Source organism: Musa acuminata, chromosome BXJ1-3, assembly GCF_036884655.1.
Source record: "Musa acuminata AAA Group cultivar baxijiao chromosome BXJ1-3, Cavendish_Baxijiao_AAA, whole genome shotgun sequence".
Lineage (NCBI taxonomy): Eukaryota > Viridiplantae > Streptophyta > Magnoliopsida > Zingiberales > Musaceae > Musa > Musa acuminata.
In genome coordinates this window covers 9,094,022-9,114,946 of record NC_088329.1, presented here as the reverse complement: position 1 = coordinate 9,114,946, position 20,925 = coordinate 9,094,022, and the positions used below count along the sequence as shown (strand labels likewise).

General features: G+C 41.1%; 2 protein-coding genes and 1 long non-coding RNA gene across 4 annotated transcripts; 1 reads left to right on the top strand and 2 right to left on the bottom strand.

Annotated features, from left to right (window-relative positions):
• The first annotated feature begins 2,675 nt into the window (after positions 1-2,675).
• LOC135621968 (protein SHORT INTERNODES 1-like) lies at positions 2,676-4,520 on the top strand. The gene is made up of 2 exons (XM_065123594.1): positions 2,676-3,764; positions 3,962-4,520. The coding sequence occupies exons 1-2, from the start codon at positions 3,179-3,181 to the stop codon at positions 4,357-4,359; spliced, it is 984 nt and encodes a 327-aa protein (XP_064979666.1). The 5' UTR covers positions 2,676-3,178; the 3' UTR covers positions 4,360-4,520.
• A 3,841-nt stretch (positions 4,521-8,361) lies between these two features.
• LOC135621961 (uncharacterized) lies at positions 8,362-11,606 on the bottom strand. 2 transcript variants are annotated; one of them, XR_010490973.1, is made up of 5 exons: positions 11,467-11,606; positions 11,274-11,352; positions 11,134-11,191; positions 9,759-9,851; positions 8,362-8,752 (listed from the first exon to the last, which is right to left on the bottom strand). It is a non-coding gene; the product is annotated as an uncharacterized LOC135621961 (long non-coding RNA). The 2 variants fall into 2 exon arrangements; XR_010490975.1 differs by lacking the exon at positions 9,759-9,851 and having other exon boundaries at positions 8,433-8,752.
• Positions 11,607-18,366: 6,760 nt separating this feature from the next.
• Positions 18,367-20,116, bottom strand: LOC135621953 (cytochrome P450 71A1-like). Its single transcript, XM_065123584.1, has 2 exons — positions 19,172-20,116; positions 18,367-19,092 (listed from the first exon to the last, which is right to left on the bottom strand). The coding sequence occupies exons 1-2, from the start codon at positions 20,066-20,068 to the stop codon at positions 18,475-18,477; spliced, it is 1,515 nt and encodes a 504-aa protein (XP_064979656.1). The 5' UTR covers positions 20,069-20,116; the 3' UTR covers positions 18,367-18,474.
• Positions 20,117-20,925: the final 809 nt, after the last annotated feature.

Genomic DNA, 20,925 nt, shown 5'->3' with positions numbered 1-20,925 from the left:
GATGTTACCTGTTGTTTGTTGATCATATTTTCTCGATGGATTTGTTCATCATCAACCTGTTTGCTCCCATATAATGGCTTAGACCGCACATCCAGGCTTGAGAACCAGCATAGTTAGAATTATCTTGAGAATGGTCAATGAGAAATAGTCAAAATTCATACCTTCATTATAAGCTTTTTCCCCCTTCGATAAATTTCATATCCTGCCATAAATAGTCAAGTAACTATATATTTCTTTACTTAAATATATATATTTATATATACCTAAACATATGAGGCGGATAATTCGACTCGGTTCGAGCTGAGCTTGAACAAGACCGAGTTTAGACCTAAATTGAAATGGGTTAAAATCATACTTTAACAAAGCTTAACTAGGTTGATAAAATGAAGCCTAAGGGGAAAGTACTGGAGGCATGTTTTGAGGGATTACTGAAATCACAATGGAATTTCTGGATGTTGTAGCTCTTGCCAGCATCCAAATTGCCAAGGAATGTGCATGATATAAAAGAAGTAAAAGAAACAAATGAACTTTGTCTTTGTTGTCACAAGGAGAAAACAGCATCTTAGTTTCTTATTCATGCTTATCCTTATAGTCATGAATCCATTGATAGAAGAGCCCTAAAACCAAAGGAACTGACCTAAGTCACTAACCCTAACCCTAACCCTAACCTAATCTAAGCTTCAGAATCTTTAGGCCTAAGAGTGGTTGTGCCAATGGTCTCAAATTATTCCAACATCTCCGACAATACAAAGGGAGGAATCATATGGCCATCACCTGTGCGAGGAGGGGTGTCACATGCACCCAATTACCACCTCGTTCTAACTCCAATATGGCCTTGCGGTTGATTAGCCACCCAACGTGAATGCTTCTAAAAGCTGAGAAATAGTTTGTCTTCTGAAAAGGAAAATAACAATTAAGTACACAAAACTCTAATTAAAATGATGAGAAAAGGGTAACAATTTCATGATCTCATTCTAAGGTGCATCATTCTCGGAGAGTGTCCTTGTAAATAAGAAACATGTAAATTAATGATTTGTCCTTGGAATTTTGTTTTGAGCAGTGCATTGTATTGATTTCCACGTGCACCAGCTCCATGCAAGTGTATGTGCCATGCTTGATAGAAGAAGACAAGGGAGATCTAGTGGGTGCACAAGAAGATTACAGAACATGCCATGGATGAATCTTCACTGTTGTATAGAGTAATTTTATATACCACAGAGAGAGAGAGAGAGAGAGAGAGAAAGAGTATTGCTGGACTCTTATTTGAAACTGGACTTCTTCCTACTAATTACTAGCTCAAATCATGAGAACTAAACAACTTTTGATCTGTCAAATACCTAAGGTAAAAATGATGACCCGGTCACTGAATCATAACCTAAATTTGTTCTTGGTTGGGAGGTAGAATAGTTCTTTCAGCTGCACCACACAGGAATGGATGGACAGGGAATATTAGTAGCTACAGGGACGACATGGATATTATCCACTTTGTCATCAAACAACACTGGTTTGTGCATATATATGAAGTGAGATAGTGTGGCAGCAGCTGTTGGTTTGATGGGAAAGTGGTCTCAACACTGAATGACGAATAGGTTACAGCTATATATATATATATATATATGTGGACGGGTCACGCATGCTAGCTTTGTACGTGACAGTGTACCATGTACTCTGTGGTGGTCCAATGGCCGATCGAGTTGCGTTGGATCTATATATATATATACGGATCCTCGAGCTTATCGGGCTTCCGATCCTGGCTAGATCCGATCGATAGCGTCACCTGATGATGCTCGCTCTCGGTGCATCAATATTCGGGCTGGCTGCGAGGGTGCGGTGGCAGGATACGATGGGCTCTTCACATGCACCGTAGTGACGTGGGATTCGTCTCTCATTAGCGTGCACGTCTTTTAAAGCCGCTGGTCTCTTGATTTCACCAGCTGCTGCTGCTTCTTGCTCCTGATCCCAAGGCACAGGTAGTTAAATCCCCTTCCTCCCCCTCGCAACATGTGACCCAGAGAGAGAGAGAGAGGAGAGAGAAAGAGAGAGAGAGACAGAGGAAAGGGAGGGAAAAGGGAGTCAACCCGGGGGAGGATGCACATGGCTCGAGGAGCTGAGAGAAAGAGAGAGAGAGAGAGAGAGAGAGAGACGAAGAATACAATTATTGGGAATCCAACGTATCTATGGTACAGTGACTACGCTTGGATTTTAGACACCATCGTAAATGATTGAACAGGTTTAGCTTCGAAGGAAGCGAATTATGTGTCGTTTATACAACACCAATATTTGGGATCACGATGCAGGGAATTGAGTCCGATCTAAACATATGGGTGGTCAACGATGGAAGGACAGGGGAACGGCGGAGCACGTTGGGGAGGTGTCGCAAGTAACCGGAGAGGTTGGACGTAGAGAGAGAAGGGAAGACAAGGAAACAGCTCGAGGCTTCAAAAGAGGGGGATCGCTCCGTCACGCAAAAGCAGCGGGTTTTCCGGTCAAAAGAATGGAGGATCCGACGTCCTGACCCACGCCGCGTGGACTGTCCTTCGCCGTCCGCGAGTAACGACGATGAGGGATTTCTTTTTCTTGACTACCATCGTTTTCTTGCTTCCGCAATAATGAGACAAGCGAGACTTTACTCTCTCTCTCTCTCCCTCTCTCTCTCTCTCTCTCTCTCAAGCGAGAATTTCTGGTGTTTAAGGTGAGTAATTAACAGGTGTCGAGAGAGAGAGAGAGAGAGAAGGGGTGTGGGGATTGGGGAAAGTGGCGGAGAGGAGAAAGTAGCGAGCGGTAAATGGGAAATCGAGGCCGCAGCACAGCCGTCACCATGGCGGCGTTGCAGCAGGCTCTCTGATTTCTTTCCCCCCTTAAACTAGTATTGGTTTCGGAATTCAAGAAAGAGAGACTAGAAGAGGAGAAGGCAGAGAGAGAGAGAGAGAGAGAGGTTGACAGAGAGAAGCCGGCAGCATATACTGCTCCACTCCTGCTGCTGTGGCTGTGTTCTCAGAGACAAAAGCAGCAGCGGAACAAAAGAAGAAGGAATACAGCAGAGCTGGCAGTGACCATTCCCGCGGCCCTCTTTCCTACCCCTTCTTTCTTGCTCCCGCCCTCCCTACTGTGATCGCTGTCACACTTCCCCTAGATAGCAAGGGGGAGGTAGTGAGCTGTTGTCGGTGGAGGGATAATTATGGCGGGATTTTTTCTCGGAGGGGGCGGTGGCAGCCAGCAACAGCGTGGGGATCAGCAAGCCGGAGGGATCCCTCCGACGGAGAGCTTCTTTCTTTACGGCGGTCGCGGGAGCCGGGGGGAGGACGTGGCTTACACCCGAGGCTTCGAGCTGTGGCAGCAGCACCAGATCCAGCGGGATCACCAGCTCTACTCCGCCGCGGGCTTCCCGAATGAGATGCCGTCCGTGGCGTCGCGGCCGACGCGAGGAAGCCTGGAAGGCGGCAGCGGGGGGATGAGCTGCCAGGACTGCGGCAATCAGGCCAAGAAGGACTGCGCCCACATGAGGTGCCGGACCTGCTGCAAGAGCCGCGGCTTCCAGTGCACCACCCACGTCAAGAGCACCTGGATCCCCGCCGCCAAGCGCCGCGAGCGCCAGCAGCACCTCGCCGCCGCCGCTGCCTCGGTGCAGCAAGACCAGCGCCACCGCGGGGGCGGCAGATCCGCGGCCGAGGGCAGCAGCGGAGGGAGCGAGCCTTTCAAGCGTCCCAGGGAGATCACGGCCTGCACCCGAATACCGAACGCCTTGGCGACCACCACCACGTATGGTACTACAATTTCCTACTACTCCTTAGCAGCGCCTAACACTGTCGTTGTTATCCGCACCACTATTAGCAGAATCCTTCGCGCAGCCCCATTCTCTCTACTCCTCCCTCGCTGCCCACCACATGTTCTCCAATTTACCCTTTCCTTTCTGGCACAACAAGAGTCGGAGTGCTCCTATTTACTTGACTGGATGTTGCAGGAGGAAGCCTCGAGCCGGACAGCTTGCCGCCGGAGGTGAGCACGCAAGCGATGTTCCGATGCGTGCGGGTGAGCCACGTGGACGAACCGGACGACGTGTACGCGTACCAGACCGCCGTCAGCATCGGCGGCCATGTCTTCAAGGGAATACTCTATGATCACGGCCCCGAGGCCGACTACCCGTCGTCGTCCTCCTCTCGTTATCAGCTCCACCACCGCGAAGGCTCTTCTTCTCCAGCGCCAGCAGCTGCTGCCGCTGCTGCTATAACCAATATCAGCACCGGAGACGCCACCATTTCGACCACCGCTGCAGCCACTGAATTGCTCGAGCCTTACCCGACTCCGCTGAGTGCCTACATGGCCTGCACCCAATTCTTCCCCCACCAACACAGACAATAGCTGAGAGCCCAAGGAAGAGGATACCTCAATCACTGTCTTGTTATCTGATGTGCCTCATCCGGCCACCAATTTTCTTGTACCAATCGCCACTCCTCATCTATTGGCAATTGTGTAATCTTTCCAATAATTTGGAGTACTCTCTTTCATGATCACTGTCGCATCGTCACTCTTCTCCTTCCTCTCTTATCAGCATTCTCTGCATTCTTTCGACGTTTTCGGGTGCTGTGTCTATAGTTTAGTCCCAAGTAGAAGGCTGTTTACCGGGATTTGCGGGATATGCTTAGGATATTGAAATGGACCTGCGTGCAGTTTGGACTGCTGTCAGTGAGCTGCAACCCAAGAAATTAAACTGCATCGTTCGCACAGTTCCAACCTCAGCAGTTATATCTTGCATGGAAACCTTTACCACTCTTCTTGATAGCCTGTGGTGATGTGTTATATGGATGTGGATGAACACTAACATGTTTGCTCCTCCCTTAAGGTTGAAGTCGTTCCAAACTCAGAGGGGAGGAAGAGAGAGAAGAGATCCACAACAAATGCCTGTGGCACAAGAAAGGTAGGTTGGTCTTAATTATATGCTTTAGTACATACTGTACAGTGGCATGAGTCCTATTGTATTGCTTTTCCAAGGTTGCTGCTTTCTTCGTTTTGATTTCTCCTTCTTGAATAGTATACTACTTTCCAGGCCACTTGCTGATCTTGTCAATGCTGCTATTTATATTATCTTTCCATTGTTCTGTTTTCCATCTATTCCTTATCTTATTCAAAATAGCAGATTATAAGTTAATATCTGTTTGGAAATACCATCATGAGTCCACTTTTGATGTAGAAGCAGACAGGGGCATCATCTGCAACAACAAATTATGAATTAGGTGGAGAATTTTGCTTTCTTTGGAACAATGCAACTCATGGAGAAGAAAATAAAAATGGCTTACTCTGATGACAATTCCACAACAAAAAAGGTATTTTTATTCATAAGATGATGAAATTGTGGCAGAAATCAACATGAAAGCACAATAAAATATTCTTAACTTAGTGTATGGGGCTTCCAGATATTTAGTTGCTTTCTTAAATCATGTTAAGTGGTCTTAATTTGTTTACATCATTTATTTGACTTTGGCTTACAAAATTAAAGCTGCCACAATTTAGAAGAAGAACTATTGATGCATAACTCACCTGCTGATTACTTGTAACATTTCCCATCTGAATCTTCTTCTTTCTTTGGTAGCTAGGAGTTCTTATCTTGTTATCCTAGCTCTGATCCTGCATGCTTTTTGCACATTACAAAATCATTGGTAAGTTATAAAGAACTCTAAATTCTAGGGTTTTGCAATCATTCATGACCTTGATTGCAAAGTATTAATAACTATGTATGCTGCAAATTAAAGATTTGTTGCTGATTTTATATGAATAATCTTTAGTGTGTGCCAGCAATGTTTTATATGTCCTTATAGCTTAGAAAAAGATTGTTGCAGACATAACCTAATAGTTTGATTTACATACTTCTGCATTATATTTAGTAATTTTCCTTGATTATTTCTGTTGCTCAAAAATGTGACAATGGACATGATTAGGTAACTCATTTTAGATACCTTTGTGCTTTGTCTTTAGAATGAAAGTCATATTAGAGACATTTGATCATCACAGTTTAACTTCTTAGATTCAAGGGTTTATTATGGACTTCTAGCAGATGGAACTTGTTGAGTAGGGTTTCTCTTTTTACTTTGTTGGTGACGATAACAGAGGGGAGAACCCTCATGTTATTCTGGAACCACCAAGAACTTAGACCCAACATAATTAATCATCATAGTCTAAGAATGTTTATGATGTTCCTTTATTCATGGCATTGTACTTCTTTGACCATAGAAATAAGATTGTACTTTTTTTTTTTTTTTTTGTCTTTTTGGTATTGGAAATACTAATCAGAACATGGTTGTGAATTGTAGCATTAGTAATGCATGAAATATGTAGTGAAAGTGAGGTTTTCTGGGAATTCAGGCACACTTCCAAACTTCAATTACAGATAGCTTGACTCTTGCAACCACCTATATTGAACATACTGAACTGTTGATGAAAGCTTACATTGTTTCATTGGTATTACTACTTAAATACAGAAAGCATGCATTTGGAAGAATGAAATGTGTGTGCCTATTACTGATGGTATTTGTTGTGCTCCTGCCATTGCCATGAAATATTTTCTGCCATCTGGGGCAAACCAGCATCAGTAATAACTTTGCAAGCTATCTAAATAGGCACAAGAGATGGAAATATATCTTAGCTTCATGTGGCAAGGAATGCATTCTCATGAGCAATATGACATGTTATACATGCACCTAAACCCTGCATAAACATGGTGTTAATGGACATCCCCACTGCAATTTTCTCTGATGTGTTGCAGAATTAGGGGAGCCTTTCTTCTACTGCTGTGTGGTCTTCAATAGGTCCACAGTGAGCAGGAAGGATTGATGAACTGATGAGATGCTCCAATAGTTCCACATTGTGAATTGATGATGAATTAATGCTCTGATTTCTATTGGTGAAATCTTATGGACTACAAGTGAAACTAACTAATATCTAAGTAATCAATCTTTTAATTTTAATGTAAATTAAAAGACTATACCCTCTGTCTTCACTCTCATCTGATGCCTTGATGCATGTGATGGACATGACAAAGTAGATTTCTACTTAATGATAAGTCGAATTTGAGATTCAAATTAAGATTCTCACGCCAATCTTAAATTCAACAGATAGAACATTTTTCAACTCCAAAAGAGAATGTTGGACATAAGATGATCACACAACATTCCTATTACAGAAATTGATTTAAATGAGATACATATATGCATCAACATGAGCACTATATCACTACCCCAAGAAGACTACATGAGGCAAAATGAGGTGGAGTTTATCTTCGAACCGTATCGATGGAAGCATCGATGTATCTCATAGACTTTTGCCGCGCATGTATTTGAGTGGAATCACCCGTTTAGCACAGACAAACGCATCGAGCATGTTCGATCAAAACTTCGCTCGGGAGGTGTTCTTGGAATGGATTGTCGCCAGCGTCCATCAAGCCGGCAGCACGTACTTTGAGGCAGGATCCATCGAAGAGTTCAGATCATCAAGCTCTGGTGGAGACAAGCTGAGAGGCTGAGAGAGAGAGAGAGAGAGAGAGAGAGAGAGAGAATGGAATGATCAACCTACGAGTAACATGGTGCAGAAGGTTTGAAGAGAGAGAGAGAGAGAGAGAGAGAGAGAATGGAATGATCAACCTACGAGTAACATGGTGCAGAAGGTTTGAAGAGAGAGAGAGAGAGAGAGAGAGAGAGAGTGACAATAGGAAGGCTAAGCTTACACAATTGTCTCCTCACCCACCGCATTTACGTCGGACGGGGTGGTGAGGAGGCGACGCAAGGACGGCAGTGGGAGCCATGTCCGGACCCTCCCTATGGGCCGTAAAGTACCCCATGTGATGGCGGGCCATGCTCTCTCTCCCTCTGCTCTGCTGTTGCTCTCAATCCTAGTGGGTCTTGTGCTTGTTTTGGGAGGGACGAAGAGAGCTGTGCATGCATGCTTCGGGTGGGTGGAGAGATGCGAGAAAAGATTGCGAGATCGTGGGGCCGTCATAGCTTCAGTGGAAAGCTTCTCCGTGAGTTAGTAGACTGTGCAGGTCACCAAAATCTAGCCAATGGATCGAGCGGACGAATACCACATCAGCGTCATCGTCACTGTTCCCGCTCTGATGTCCGACAACTTGCTTTGGCGCATTGCGATTTGTCGGGGGTGGTGGGGATTCACCCGCTTCGGTCTGAACAGGGAACATTATTTCCCTCGTGCCCGGGGGGTGAGAGATGATATAATGGAGTCAGATTAGCCCGATCTGTGCTCCCCATCTCGACTGAAACACGACACTCCACCGTGATCCATACGACATACGATTAGATCATGAACAAGACTAGTTTTGGTTTTAGCGAGGAGAATTCTTCTCACACATAAAATACATTGAAAGAAAAAAGACCAGCTTTTAGCATTAGAATGATCAAGTAAAATTTATCTTACATAATTGATGTATATTTTGTGGACACAGAAAACAGTTTACATCATAATTTATAAAAATCGTAAAACCAACTACATATATCGAAATAGTATTTTTCTGTTCCCTCGCTTCGCTATGTAATTTCTCAATCTCGACCCTAAGCTTTTCGATCCCTGTCCTCGTTTCACTTCGTAATTTCTCAGTATAACTTTTCAACCTGTGCTATACAATTTTTCAAACTCCAGTTGCAATTCGTTACTCAATTTATTTAATATCAGCTCGAAGCTCGCTATGCTTGTTCTCAGTATCAGCCCGAAACTTATCATTCTCTCGTTGCAAATGTGCAAATTGATGCTCCTGCGATCAGACAAAATAAGTTTCAAGAAGATAAATAAATACTCTTATATGCGTACAAAATTTGAAGAGAGTGCCCAACAAAGATTGGTGACTACCAAGTTCATTGGCCTCATGGTGCATTGTCGTTCAATAATTTTAAAAAACAGAGAGATTGGTCATTAATAAACATAGCATAAGAAAGACAACTTAAAACCTAACTAGCTTCATACCAGTTATGATAACATGTATACAACTAAAAGGCTACAGAAATCCTTCATAGAGTGATTTTGGTTCAACGCTTTGATGCCTATACCATGTATGATAACATGTATACAACTAAAAGGCTGCAGAAAACTTTTGTCGAGTGACTTTGGTTCAATGCTTTGATGCCCAAGCTCGTCATAAGAAAGAATTAAAAAGCTAATTTTTTTGCTAGTTCTAGACAAGGAACGATAAGGATTTAACAATTTCTATGTACAAGTATCTTAAAAAGGTGGCATAATCAGATGATCAGAGCCTGTGAACTTCTAACAGGGTGGAGCTAGGATCTTTTATTTATTTGTTTAACTTTATGGGGGAATGGAGGTACTATGCTGAGCCAAAAGATATGACAGTTTCCCATTGCCTATTTATGATTTTGAATGGAATATATCTTTTTTTCCTTCCTTCCATTTTGGTGCACTGGGAATTTCACACTCGACAATATAAATTTTCATAAGTTCTTTGATCTAAAAGCAATTGTAATAGAAGACTACAAACACACAACATTAGCAATTATACTTGTATTACTGAAATCAATTAGGAGCAATTAAGCAAACGTTTGACGGCTCCTAGTTTGATTAGTGATATTACTTTCAGCAGACAACAAGGGGGAAAGGTTAATGTAGTTGACCCCAAATCATAAAGATGTTGTTCTGTTGCTTTTGTTGCTACCATAACACTTTTCTTCCATATATGTAATTAAAACTACTGAAATGGAGAAACAGTGAAAACAAACGTTTAATTCAAAGAGTTGCCGGAGAGAGACCTGAGAGGGATGGACTGTGAACTGGAAACAAAGACCATCTCTCAGTAGTTTTAGAGGTCAAAGCTCCTAAGAAGCTCAACTATCAAGTAGGTGCTACAAGAAAAGGTAATTTTTTGTTAATTTAAAAAAATAATAGAGAATGCAATATGCCAAAAAGAAGATAGACGTCTGCGAATGGCCAAATTTTTAGGCCAAATAAAGTGATGTCCGAAGAATCTAATCCTTACAATTCTTACCCAATTCTAGTTCTGGGTTGGATTTCATAAATTAGCTTAGCAAAATTTTCTCAAATGAATGACATATGTGAGACAATATAGGCAAGCATCTGGAACTTTCTCAAACAACAAACAACCACAAGAAGAAACAAAGGTGCCAATGTAGTCGAGTATTGAATCCATGATTTTGAAACAGTTAAATGTTGAAATACTAAAATTAACCCAATGCAGCAAGTATTGAATCCATGACTGTTTAGCCAGGTTTTGAAGGAGTCGAGTAATAACTGTGACTGTTTACCACATAACGGATTTCAGAAGAGTTAACAACCAACCAGAGATTCTATTGGCATTAGATACTTTAATTTATCAAAAGTTGGGATAAATCTTCAATTTACTATAACTGAAAGCAGAATGCAAAACTGCAGTGAGTTGAACACAATCACCAAAGCATTAAAAGATCCAGTAAAAGAAGAACAGCCTTAAATAACCCTATATGGATGGAAATGTATTCGAACATCACAAAATATTATGTTCTCATTGACTACATGTCAAGAACCTTGCATGACAACTGCAGCAGTCAACTGCTGATCTGGAATAAGATCCTCATCAAAGCAACTAATTAATGACTATGACATGATATGCAGATCGTAACATATATTGCAATTCAAAAGTTCTACCCTATCATCATTCAAATGATTTTTTTATTTCCTAATGTAAATCACATTTCCATATTAATAATTGAGAAATATGTTACAGCATAAATAAAGCACCATTTCCCCTATCCTGACAACCTTGTTATTAAGGGCTTGTGTTGAATTTTCTCTGGAGTGATGACTAGATAGCTCTAGTAAAGAAGTCTTATAACTGGTCTTCTTCAAATTGAATAATGCTAGCTATAGTCCTACCCTAAGATGCCTGTCTTATCCTTCTAATTTTTAGTGAATCATACGTTTTCAGTTGCAATCAGGATGCATATAATCTCTGATATTGATGGTAAAACAGTCCACCAAAAAAAAATTACAGAGTCTACTCAGTGTCATCAAATATTACCTTATTATTTTGATGACTACAAAAAGCGAGTATATGCCCTACTGCCTCACAAGTATAATCTGATATAACTATATTGTGAATCATATGAGATAAAATCAAACAAGTCACACCTGGGAGCTCTTCATTTTCAAGATGAATTTGGAGAGATTGACATCCTGAATCATCACGCTGTCAATAACATTAAGACAATCAGCACATGCGAACCAAGAAAGACGACCGAACAAACATCAATGTTCATCCAAACCCAAACCTCGATGATGACCGGCGTGATAGCCTCCGCTTGCTTGGAGGGCACCCCTGGCACCTCCAACGTCCTCGCCTATCCTCGCCTACAAATACACAAACACCTATAATTGAACTCGAAACTTCTCTAGTCAATGGATCTCATAAACCAGCCAGCATCAATTAACAAGTATCAAAGTTAAGGAGTCGATGAGGCATACCCTATTCGCCGCGAAAAAGTTTCGCGGCGGAGAAAAATTAGACGAGCGGCAACTGGCGGCCGCTGACGAGAAGCCGTGTCCGTCGCCGGCCGCCCACACGACTAGCGACCTACAGTGCCACGCCAGGGCAGCTCCTCCTCCCTTGCAAGCCACCGTAGGTACTTGGAAATTTAGGGATGGGAAACACTTTTTCACGGCGGATAAAAATTAGATGAGCGGCAACTGGCGGCCGCTGACGAGAAGCCGTGTCCGTCGCCGGCCGCCCACGCGACTAGCGACCTACAGTGCCACGCCAGGGCAGCTCCTCCTCCCTTGCAAGCCACCGTAGGTACTTGGAAATTTAGGGATGGGAAACGAAAAGGGAAAGGGCGATAAAGTTGTAAGTGATACTTAATTGGTTGGAGGGGTATATTAGTCTTTTAAGGAGATTTGTTAGGATTTGTTGATGTTGAAATCTTGGAAATATCTATCCTATCGCGAGAAGAGATATGCGCTTCGTTGATTCCTTTTAAAGATTTTGGAATATCCATCGTATCAGCTTCCCATCTAAATAAGATTCTTTTGGCATTTTAAAGCAGAGGTAGGAGTCCATGTGGAGAAATCTAACGTTTGCATCGATCATTGGCAGGCCGCAGAAAGAAAGCCCACAAGCATGCTGAGTCTCTAGGCCCAGGAGTGACTATAATCCTAACGGTTATTATCGACTACATCATTCTGACTTTGACTTTTTGATAGAATATGTTGTTAGTCTGCACCGATCACAAGGGAGGTTGCTGGCCTTCGTTTCAATCCTTCTTCTTTCGTATGCATATGGAACATGATAAGGGAATATTCTAACGTCGAGTAGGGCCTTCTCGTCGAACGTCAGATAGGAGCAGATGTGCAGAACGAAGATCAGGTCATTCTCTCTTTTTTTTTTGTTCGGCAATCACGGGAACGACCTGTCGACCACCATGAGGTCGATACGGATCTACCCTGACAATCATATGGGGGCGATGGTTCTCAGGCGATCTGTCATGTCCCATCAAATTTTTAATCAACAATAATATATTTCAAGATCCAATTACACATCTGAGGATATAAAAAATCGTTCAAGTCAAAATTTATCTATATATTTCATAATTTATAAAACCTGTGCAATATGTAATCATACCATCATATCACATAATGATTCACAAAATCTAAAGCCAACTCAACTAAACCATAACTATATTATAAATCCATAGTTTATATACAATCACAAAACCAATATGTACCACGTGTTTATATCATTACATAATCTTAACTTAACATTCCCAATTCCCAAAATCCTAACATGTGAGGTATTTTTCAAATATTTACAAGATATATCAATCTAGAGTTGTCGTTGATATTTCATCACACACAAAGGAACTTATACAACATCAACCTATCAAGTACGAAAGATTTACCCCAAAATCTTGTAGCTTTCCACTATTGTAGCTCAATTTAAATATTCTAGCGAGCGATAAGTTATCATGAAAAAATTATATAGCAATGGGGTGAATACATAGAGCTCAGCAAGTGACTAACGATCAATGGCAGATAAATCATTTCGGAGCATATCAATGGCATATGAAGCATATTCATGATATATGAAATATTTTATTGTATATCAAAGACGTAAGGAGTATTTCAGATATCAATGACATATGAAACATTTTGGAGCATATAGCATTTCGAAACATATCAAAGAACAAATGCGAAACAGAAGCTCAAACGTCGCATTTGACATTGCATACATTTCATTCTTATCCAGAGCAGAAGCACATAACCAAAGCTCTAGATATCATATCAAAGAGATAGAATGTGAAGTGGGATCCCAAACATAATATGGTACATTTATTTCTGAATGACCACCAAACATAATCTAGAGCATCGCGGGCTCTAAGCACACACCCTTTACTATTTCTGGCAAAGGTCCAAATAATCCCTTTACCATTTTCGGTAAAGGTTCATATAATCCCTTTACTATTTCTAGCAAAGGTCCAAATAATCACAAACACCAAAGTACAAAAAGGTATTGTGAACAATAAATTGGGACATATCGGAAATATATGCGGAACAACATAATGCATATGCCTATACGAAACATTATGATACAAACATGAAGTTTACATAACAGATCAAGGTATATAAATACTCGTAGGACAAGAGTATACATGAATTTGAAGCAATAATATAAAGCTCAACTAAAATAAGGATTTTAGCTAAAATTAATTTTCAAAGAGATGAAACAAAAATAGACGAAATCAATCAAAGCTCGATTCTGACAGAATTTGAGAAACACATTGCATGAATTGTTTGGATAATCAATTATGCCCCAATTTGCACAAAATAGAGATCATTCGAAAGATGTATCAATCTAATTTTTGATAACTCAAGATTTATAAATATTAGAGTTTCCAACAAGGAGTTATAAATAATTTAGTAACCAAAGGTCAGAGAACATTATCTCTGTTTTGTAGAATTCACAGGGTTGATTTGAAAGCTTTCTGAGTATAGTTTCCAATAAATCATACTTTGCATGAATCTAAGTTCTCAACAGAATGTTATAAGCAGTTAAGCAACAAGAGGTCAAAAATTACAATTCCTATTTTACAGAATCTATAGGGTTAATTGAAATAGAAGTCATAATAGGCATTTAAACTCCAAATCATTCAATCTTAGTATCAAAATAAAGATCTTTTAGTCTACTTTCAAATGGATTAGTCTTTGCCTAAATCAGAATTTATTGCTAAAAGTTAGGTCTGAAACAGTGCATAGAGGTTAGATTATCAAAAAATTATAGATTCATGGCTTTGTATCAAAATGAAAGAAAGGTTCGGTGCTAAGCTGAAATCTTTCAAATTATGAAGAATTAAAATAAAGATAAAGATTAAAATTTCTATAGGAAGGGGTTAGAACACTTGCCTTAAACAAATTTGAGTCCCAAAGGTGTGGAATTGATGCAAAACCTTAAGCAAGACAAAGCTTCTTCTTCTTCTTCTTCTTCTTCTTCAATTCCTCTTCCCTTCTCATCTCAAACCAACATCAGCTGCAGCTTCTGAAGTTTTCATCCTTTTATTTCTCCTCCAATACATTAGATTTAGCTAATATAAGGATTGCAATATGGCAAGCATGAATGAAAGTGGCTTAGGTGTCATCCATAAAATAAACTTAGGCGGCACCATTAGGTTAGCTAGTGACACATGTCCACCATTTTTTTTTCTTCAACTTAAATCTGAATCTTTCATAAATCATATTAAATTTTTAATATTTACTCTTAGGTCCTTACATTACAAATAAGCCCTTACAAATTTTTCAAAAACGAGGGATGTTACACTCTCCCCTCCTTGAAAGAAAAAATTAGTCTTCTAAATTTATCATATCTCTTTCGATGAAAAGATAAGATCAAAATTGCACCCAGATCGAGGCCATCAACATCATTGGGTCTTCTTTATTCATATCACTCATTATTCTACTACTATTATGCCATCAATGAATTAGGTTCATCATGCTTTCGCTGCACTACTCTTATTTAATATCCCCGATCAACCCTTTCATCCTCCTTAATTAATCAAAAGCAGATAAAGTAGGAGGACCAAATGTTCTCGATATCTTAGATTCCTAAAAGACATCAAGAAAATTTTCACTAATCACTATAGTTTAGTAGTCCTCGATATAATTTACTAATCCTCAATGTATTTTGCATTTCAAACAAATCAAATATCTTAGTGATCCTTAAACCATGCTCTGATACCATATTTGTCATGCCCCACCGAACTTTTAATCAACAACAATATATTCCAAGATCCAATCATACATTTGAGGATACTGAGAAAACGTTCAACTCAAAATTTACCTCTATATTCCATAATTTATAAAACCTGTACATTATTTAATCATACCATCATATCACGTAATGATTCATAAAATCTAAAGCTAAATCAACTAAACCATAACCACATCATAAATCCATAATTGTGGGAATCTATACAATTACAAAATAAATATATACCACATATTTATATCATTATATAATTTTAACTTAACATTCCTAAAATCCTAATATGAGAGATACTTTTCAAATATTTACAAGATACATCAATCTAGAGTTGTCGTTGATATTTCATCACACACAAAAGAACTTATACAACATCAACCTATCAAGTACGAAAGATTTGCCCCAAAACCTTCTAGCTTTCCACTATTGTAGCTCAATTTAAACATTCTAGCGAGCGACGAGCTATCATAAAAAATTTATATAGCAACGGGATGAGCACATAGAGCTCAGTAAGTGACTAACATATCCATGGCAAAGAGGACAGTTTCGAACAAATAAGATTTCAAAATACAAGGCAGATATACAAGAGTTCAAAGATAGCCACTCGACGAATGCAGAGTTACAATGTCATTTCATTCGAAGCATGTTTTAATTATAACAATGGATTAAGGGCTAATTGGAGCATATTATTGACATAAGGAGTATTTCAGATATCAGTGACATATGAAACATTTTGGAGCATATAGTATTTCGAAACATATCAAAGAACAAATACGAAACAGAAGCTCAAACGTCGCATTTGACGTTGCATATATTTCATTCTTATCCAGAGCAGATATAGAAGCACATAACCAAAGCTCTAGATATTATATCAAATAGATAGAAGGTGAAGTGGGATCCCAAACATAATATGGTCCATCCATTTTTGAATGACCACCAAACATAATATAGAGCATCACGGGCTCTAAGCATACACCCTTTATCATTTCTGGCAAAGGTCCATATAATCTCTTTATAATTTCTGACAAAGGTCCATATAATCCCATAAATACCATAGTACAAAAGGTATTATGAACAATAAATTGGGACATATCAGAAACACATGTGGAACAACGGAATGCATGTGCCTATACGAAACATTACGATACAAACATGAAGTTTACATAACATATCAAGGTATGTAAATACTCGTAGGATAAGAGTATACATGAATTTGAAGCAATAATGTAAATCTTAACTGAAGTAAGGATTTTAGCTGAAATCAATTTCCAAAGAGACGAAACAAAAATAGACGAAATCGATCAAAACTCGATTCTGACAGAATTTAAGAGACACATTGCATGAATTATTCGGATAATCAATTATGCCGCAATTTGCATAAAATAGAGGTCATTCGAAAGATGTATCAATCTAATTTTTGATAACTCAAGCTTTGTAAATATCGAAGTTTCCAACAGGAGTTATAAATAATTTAGTAACCAAAGGTCAGAGAACATTACCTCTGTTTTGCAGAATTCATAGAGTTGATTTGAAAGCTTTCTGAGTCTAGTTTCTAATAAATCATACTTTGCATGAATCTGAGTTCTCAGCAGAATGTTATAAGTAGTTAAGCAATAAGAGGTCGGAAATTATAGTCTCTATTTTGCAGAATCTATAGGGTTAATTGAAACAGAAGTCATAATAGGCATTTAAACTCTAAATCATTAATCTTGGTATCAAATTTGAGTCTACTTTCAAATGGATTAGTCTTTGCCTAAATCAGTGTTGATTGCTAAAAGTTAGGTCTGAAACAGTGTATAGAGGTCAGATTATAAAAAAAATACAGATTCATGGCTTTGTATCCGAAAGAAAGGTTTGGTGCTAAGCTGAAATCTTTCGAATTTCGAAGAATTAAAAAGAAGACAGAGATTAGAATTTCTATAAGAAAAGGTTAGAACATTTGCCTTAAACAAATTTGAGTCCCAAAGGTGTGGAATTGATGCAAAACCTTAAGCAAGACAAAGCTTCTTCTTCTTCTTCTTCAATTCCACTTCCCTTCTCATCTCAAACCAAAATTGGCTGCAACTTCTTAAGTTTTCATCCCTTTATTTCTCCTCTAATGTATTAGATTTAACTAATATAAGGATTGTAATATGGCAAACATGTATGAAAGGGGCCTAGGTGTCATCCATAGAATAAACTTAGGTGGCACCATTAGGTTAGCTAGTGACATATAACCACCATTTTTTTTCTTTAACTTAAATCTGAATCTTTCATAAATCATATCAAATTTCTAATATTTACTCTTAGGGCCTTACATTACAAATAAGCCCTTATAAAATTTTCAAAAATGAGGGATGTTACACGATCTAGCTAACCTACGCTCCCCCCCCCCTTTGGTTGTCGCAAGCAGAGAGCCGTTCGGGCTGATCTTGTTAGTCATCACGATTGGTAGGCAGTGTCCCTTTTGTCGTCTTCTGCTGACGACGGGTCGCAACACCCCCGTTTTCCAAGGTATAAGAATCGGATTCCCAACATTCATAACAGTTAGTTCTCATTACCTCACTAAAGACTAACTCGACCATTGGAAGGGTCGAGTCTAAAAATTTCTCCCGATATTGATCTTTGTATAGGATCCCGAGAAGACAGAGCCCACATCGAACACACAACGATCGCTTTGAATCCACCTCAAATGCCTCACTCCCAATATTGAATTTTTCATCTAATTGCCACAAGGGCAGATTGGACGATCCTATGCCATCGAGACTAGACCGACAATCCTCGATACACAGCATCAAAGCAATAATAAAAATATTTTTCAAATTGCAAACAGAAAACACACAATTGCATGCGAGTACACTTGTGGAGGCACCAACAATCTTCTTCTGATTGCCGGTCATATGCTTCATCAATGTTGCATAAGCTGGCATCAGGTTACAGGTGAATCTAACATTTAATTGACTTGATGAAGGGGATTGACATCTAAGAAGAGCATTGTTCTTCCACAAGTCTGTAGATGAAAAGAGAGAAAAATATACCATCTTTTTAACAGTCAAAAGTATGTTAAATCATATGGTCTCATTGGTTAGATTGGTTGATTGACATATCTAAGAAATTGGTTCACACTCCCAAATAAGTAGTTGAATTGCCGTCCAACTTCTTACTTTATAGATATAGCATCAAGGCAGGAACCTTTTAGGAACCAAGTTAAGAATGTAACATACGGATAGGTTTGTTTATTATGCTTATACTAGCGGATCCTTGGGGACGGCAATAAGGCGAAGAGGGATCTTCTTTGGAGTGACGAGTCCAGGAGCTTCCGACATGTCCAAATCCACCGGGTTCAAGCCGTCAGGTAATTCCCAGTTGAAGTGATACAGGAGGTTGGCCAGAGCAATCTCGATGGTGGCCATGGCGAAGTTGATTCCAGGGCACATCCTTCGTCCAGCTCCAAATGGGATGAACAGGAAGTCATTGCCTCTGTAGTCCACGGCGTTGTCCATGAACCTCTCGGGTTTGAACTCCTCTGGTGCTTCCCAGGACTTGGGATCTCTCGCTATGGCCCAGGCGTTGACGATAACCCTTGTTTTGGCCGGGACATGGTAACCCTGCAACGAGAAGCTGCTCATGGTCTCTCGTGGAACCAGGATCGGGACCGGAGCGTGCAATCGCAGGACCTCCTTGATCACAGCTTTCAGATAGGTCATTTGGTTCACGTCCTCTTCTACCACCATCGGCTTGCCGTCGGCGACCTGCCGTACTTCGTCTTGCAGCTTCTTCATCGCTCTTGGGTTCCGCACGAGCTCTGCCATGGCCCATTCCAGTGATACGAAGGACGTGTCTGTCCCAGCAGCGATCAAGTCCTGTCGGGTGAAGTTGACGCTTAGGTAAGAGATGGATTGGGATGAACCACAAGGAGGGATGCCATAGCTCACAGCTCACCATGGTGATAGCTTTGATGTCGATTTCTGCGAGTCCCAAGTCTCCGGCGTCATCTCTCTGGAGCGACAGAAGAACATCCACGAAGTCTTCATTCCTATTGAAGCCCTGCTCAGCTCGCTCGATATGCTCTTGCAGTATCCCGCTGAGGAACTCGTCGATCCTCCTTCCGATTCTGTCGAGCTTGGCGTCGGTTCCGGTGATGGCGCTCAGCCACCCCAGTGCCGGAAACGCGTCGGCTACCTGGAACCCCCCCAGCAGCACCGACCCGTCGTCTACCACGGCCCGGTACCTCGCCGCCGTCCTCCCCTCCTTCGTCTCCTTCCCCGCCGCGGCGTGGTACGCCGTGGCGTTGGCGTACTCGTACAGCACCTCGCTCAGATCCACCTCACCCCGCGGCAGCCCGCCGCCGGCGCACGCCGCCGCGACGCGCTCCATCATCCTGCGGACCTCGTCGTGGCGCAAGGCCCGCAAGGAGAGCACGCGCTTGAGGCTCAGGAGGTGCACCACGGCCAGCTTCTTGGCCTGGCGCCAGCGCTCGCCGTAGGGGGCGAACGAGATGTTCCGGGCGCCGTAGGTGATCTTCATCGCCGCTTTCGAGGCAGGGCGGGTGGAGATAGCGAGGTCGTGGGTCTTGAATAGCTCCTGGGCGGCGTCGGCGGAGGACACGATGAGCGCCGGGACTTGGCCCATGCGGATGAGCATGACGGGGCCATGCTTGTGGGAAAGGTCGAGGAGCGAGCGGTGGGGAAGCGAGCTCAGCTGGTGGAGGTTGCCGAGGAGGAGAAGACCGGGCGGAGAGGGCGGGAGTCTCAGCTGGGTCTTCCCAGACAACACGACTTTGAAGGCCAACAGAATTGCCAGCAGAAGGAAGGGAACAAGGAAGAAGAGGAGTGACATGGTTGAAATCTAGAGCTGCGAGGAGCAAAATCCACAGGAACAGCGGTCCGCAGATAAACTCGTGAACTGAGGGTTGCTGCCTGCCGTGGCCACGGCACTGTGCGCTGCGTCAGCTACTGTGTCTTATTGTCATCGTCTTCTTGTGGCTTCTCTTCTTGGGAAGGTTATCCATAATTTTTTAGATGTTTCGATTAAATTAACATCAATCTCAAATTCATTGTCTGTAATATTCACATCCACATACACATTTTAGATATAGAATCTAACTATAGTATTCATTTTATATCCAATCCAATTGGTAAGTACATATGTTAATATGGAATCTAACTAGTATTCGTTTTATATCTAATCCGATTGATAAAAAATAGATGCTAATATGAGTACTGTGATTAACCTATGCTTAAACAGCTGAAAATTGCTCGATGTGAGGTCAAAATTTTCATCCCTTTTCCGTTAAATTCTTGGATGATCTAAGATAAATCTTGCCAAATTAGATGCAGTCGAGATAAGACAGGCTGGACACTAGGATTAGGCTGAGCATTTTGAGCTGCTTGGCCTTTTAAATCGGCTACTCACGACAGATCATGCATTGGATCGTGAAAGCTAGTGAGAGTCAAAGGGTGTCTAAACAGTATTCTGGTCATCGTTGTCGTTGATCACTTGATAAGAGAAACATTTGGATTTCACTTCATTTTTATCCGACATACATGAGAAGGAAAACTGTGACAACTTACTTCCTCAAATGAAAGTAGAACTTCCTGTTCACATTCTGAGAGGTCGATTCTAATGGCTACGTCTGGCAATTTCCTGGAAATTTCGTCGCCGCGTCGACCGAGAAGGAAGCTTCGTTGAGCCAC

What these genes read in the sequence shown, in the direction of transcription:
- LOC135621968 (XM_065123594.1), top strand. Translation starts at nt 3,179, where the DNA reads ATGGCGGGATTTTTTCTCGGAGGGGGCGGTGGCAGCCAGCAACAGCGT. An exon ending in GGCGACCACCACCACGTATG is followed by an intron (nt 3,765 to 3,961) that starts GTACTACAATTT and finishes TGGATGTTGCAG; the next exon opens with GAGGAAGCCTCGAGCCGGAC.
- LOC135621953 (XM_065123584.1), bottom strand. Translation starts at nt 20,068, where the DNA reads ATGTCACTCCTCTTCTTCCTTGTTCCCTTCCTTCTGCTGGCAATTCTG. An exon ending in ACATCAAAGCTATCACCATG is followed by an intron (nt 19,093 to 19,171) that starts GTGAGCTGTGAG and finishes TTCACCCGACAG; the next exon opens with GACTTGATCGCTGCTGGGAC.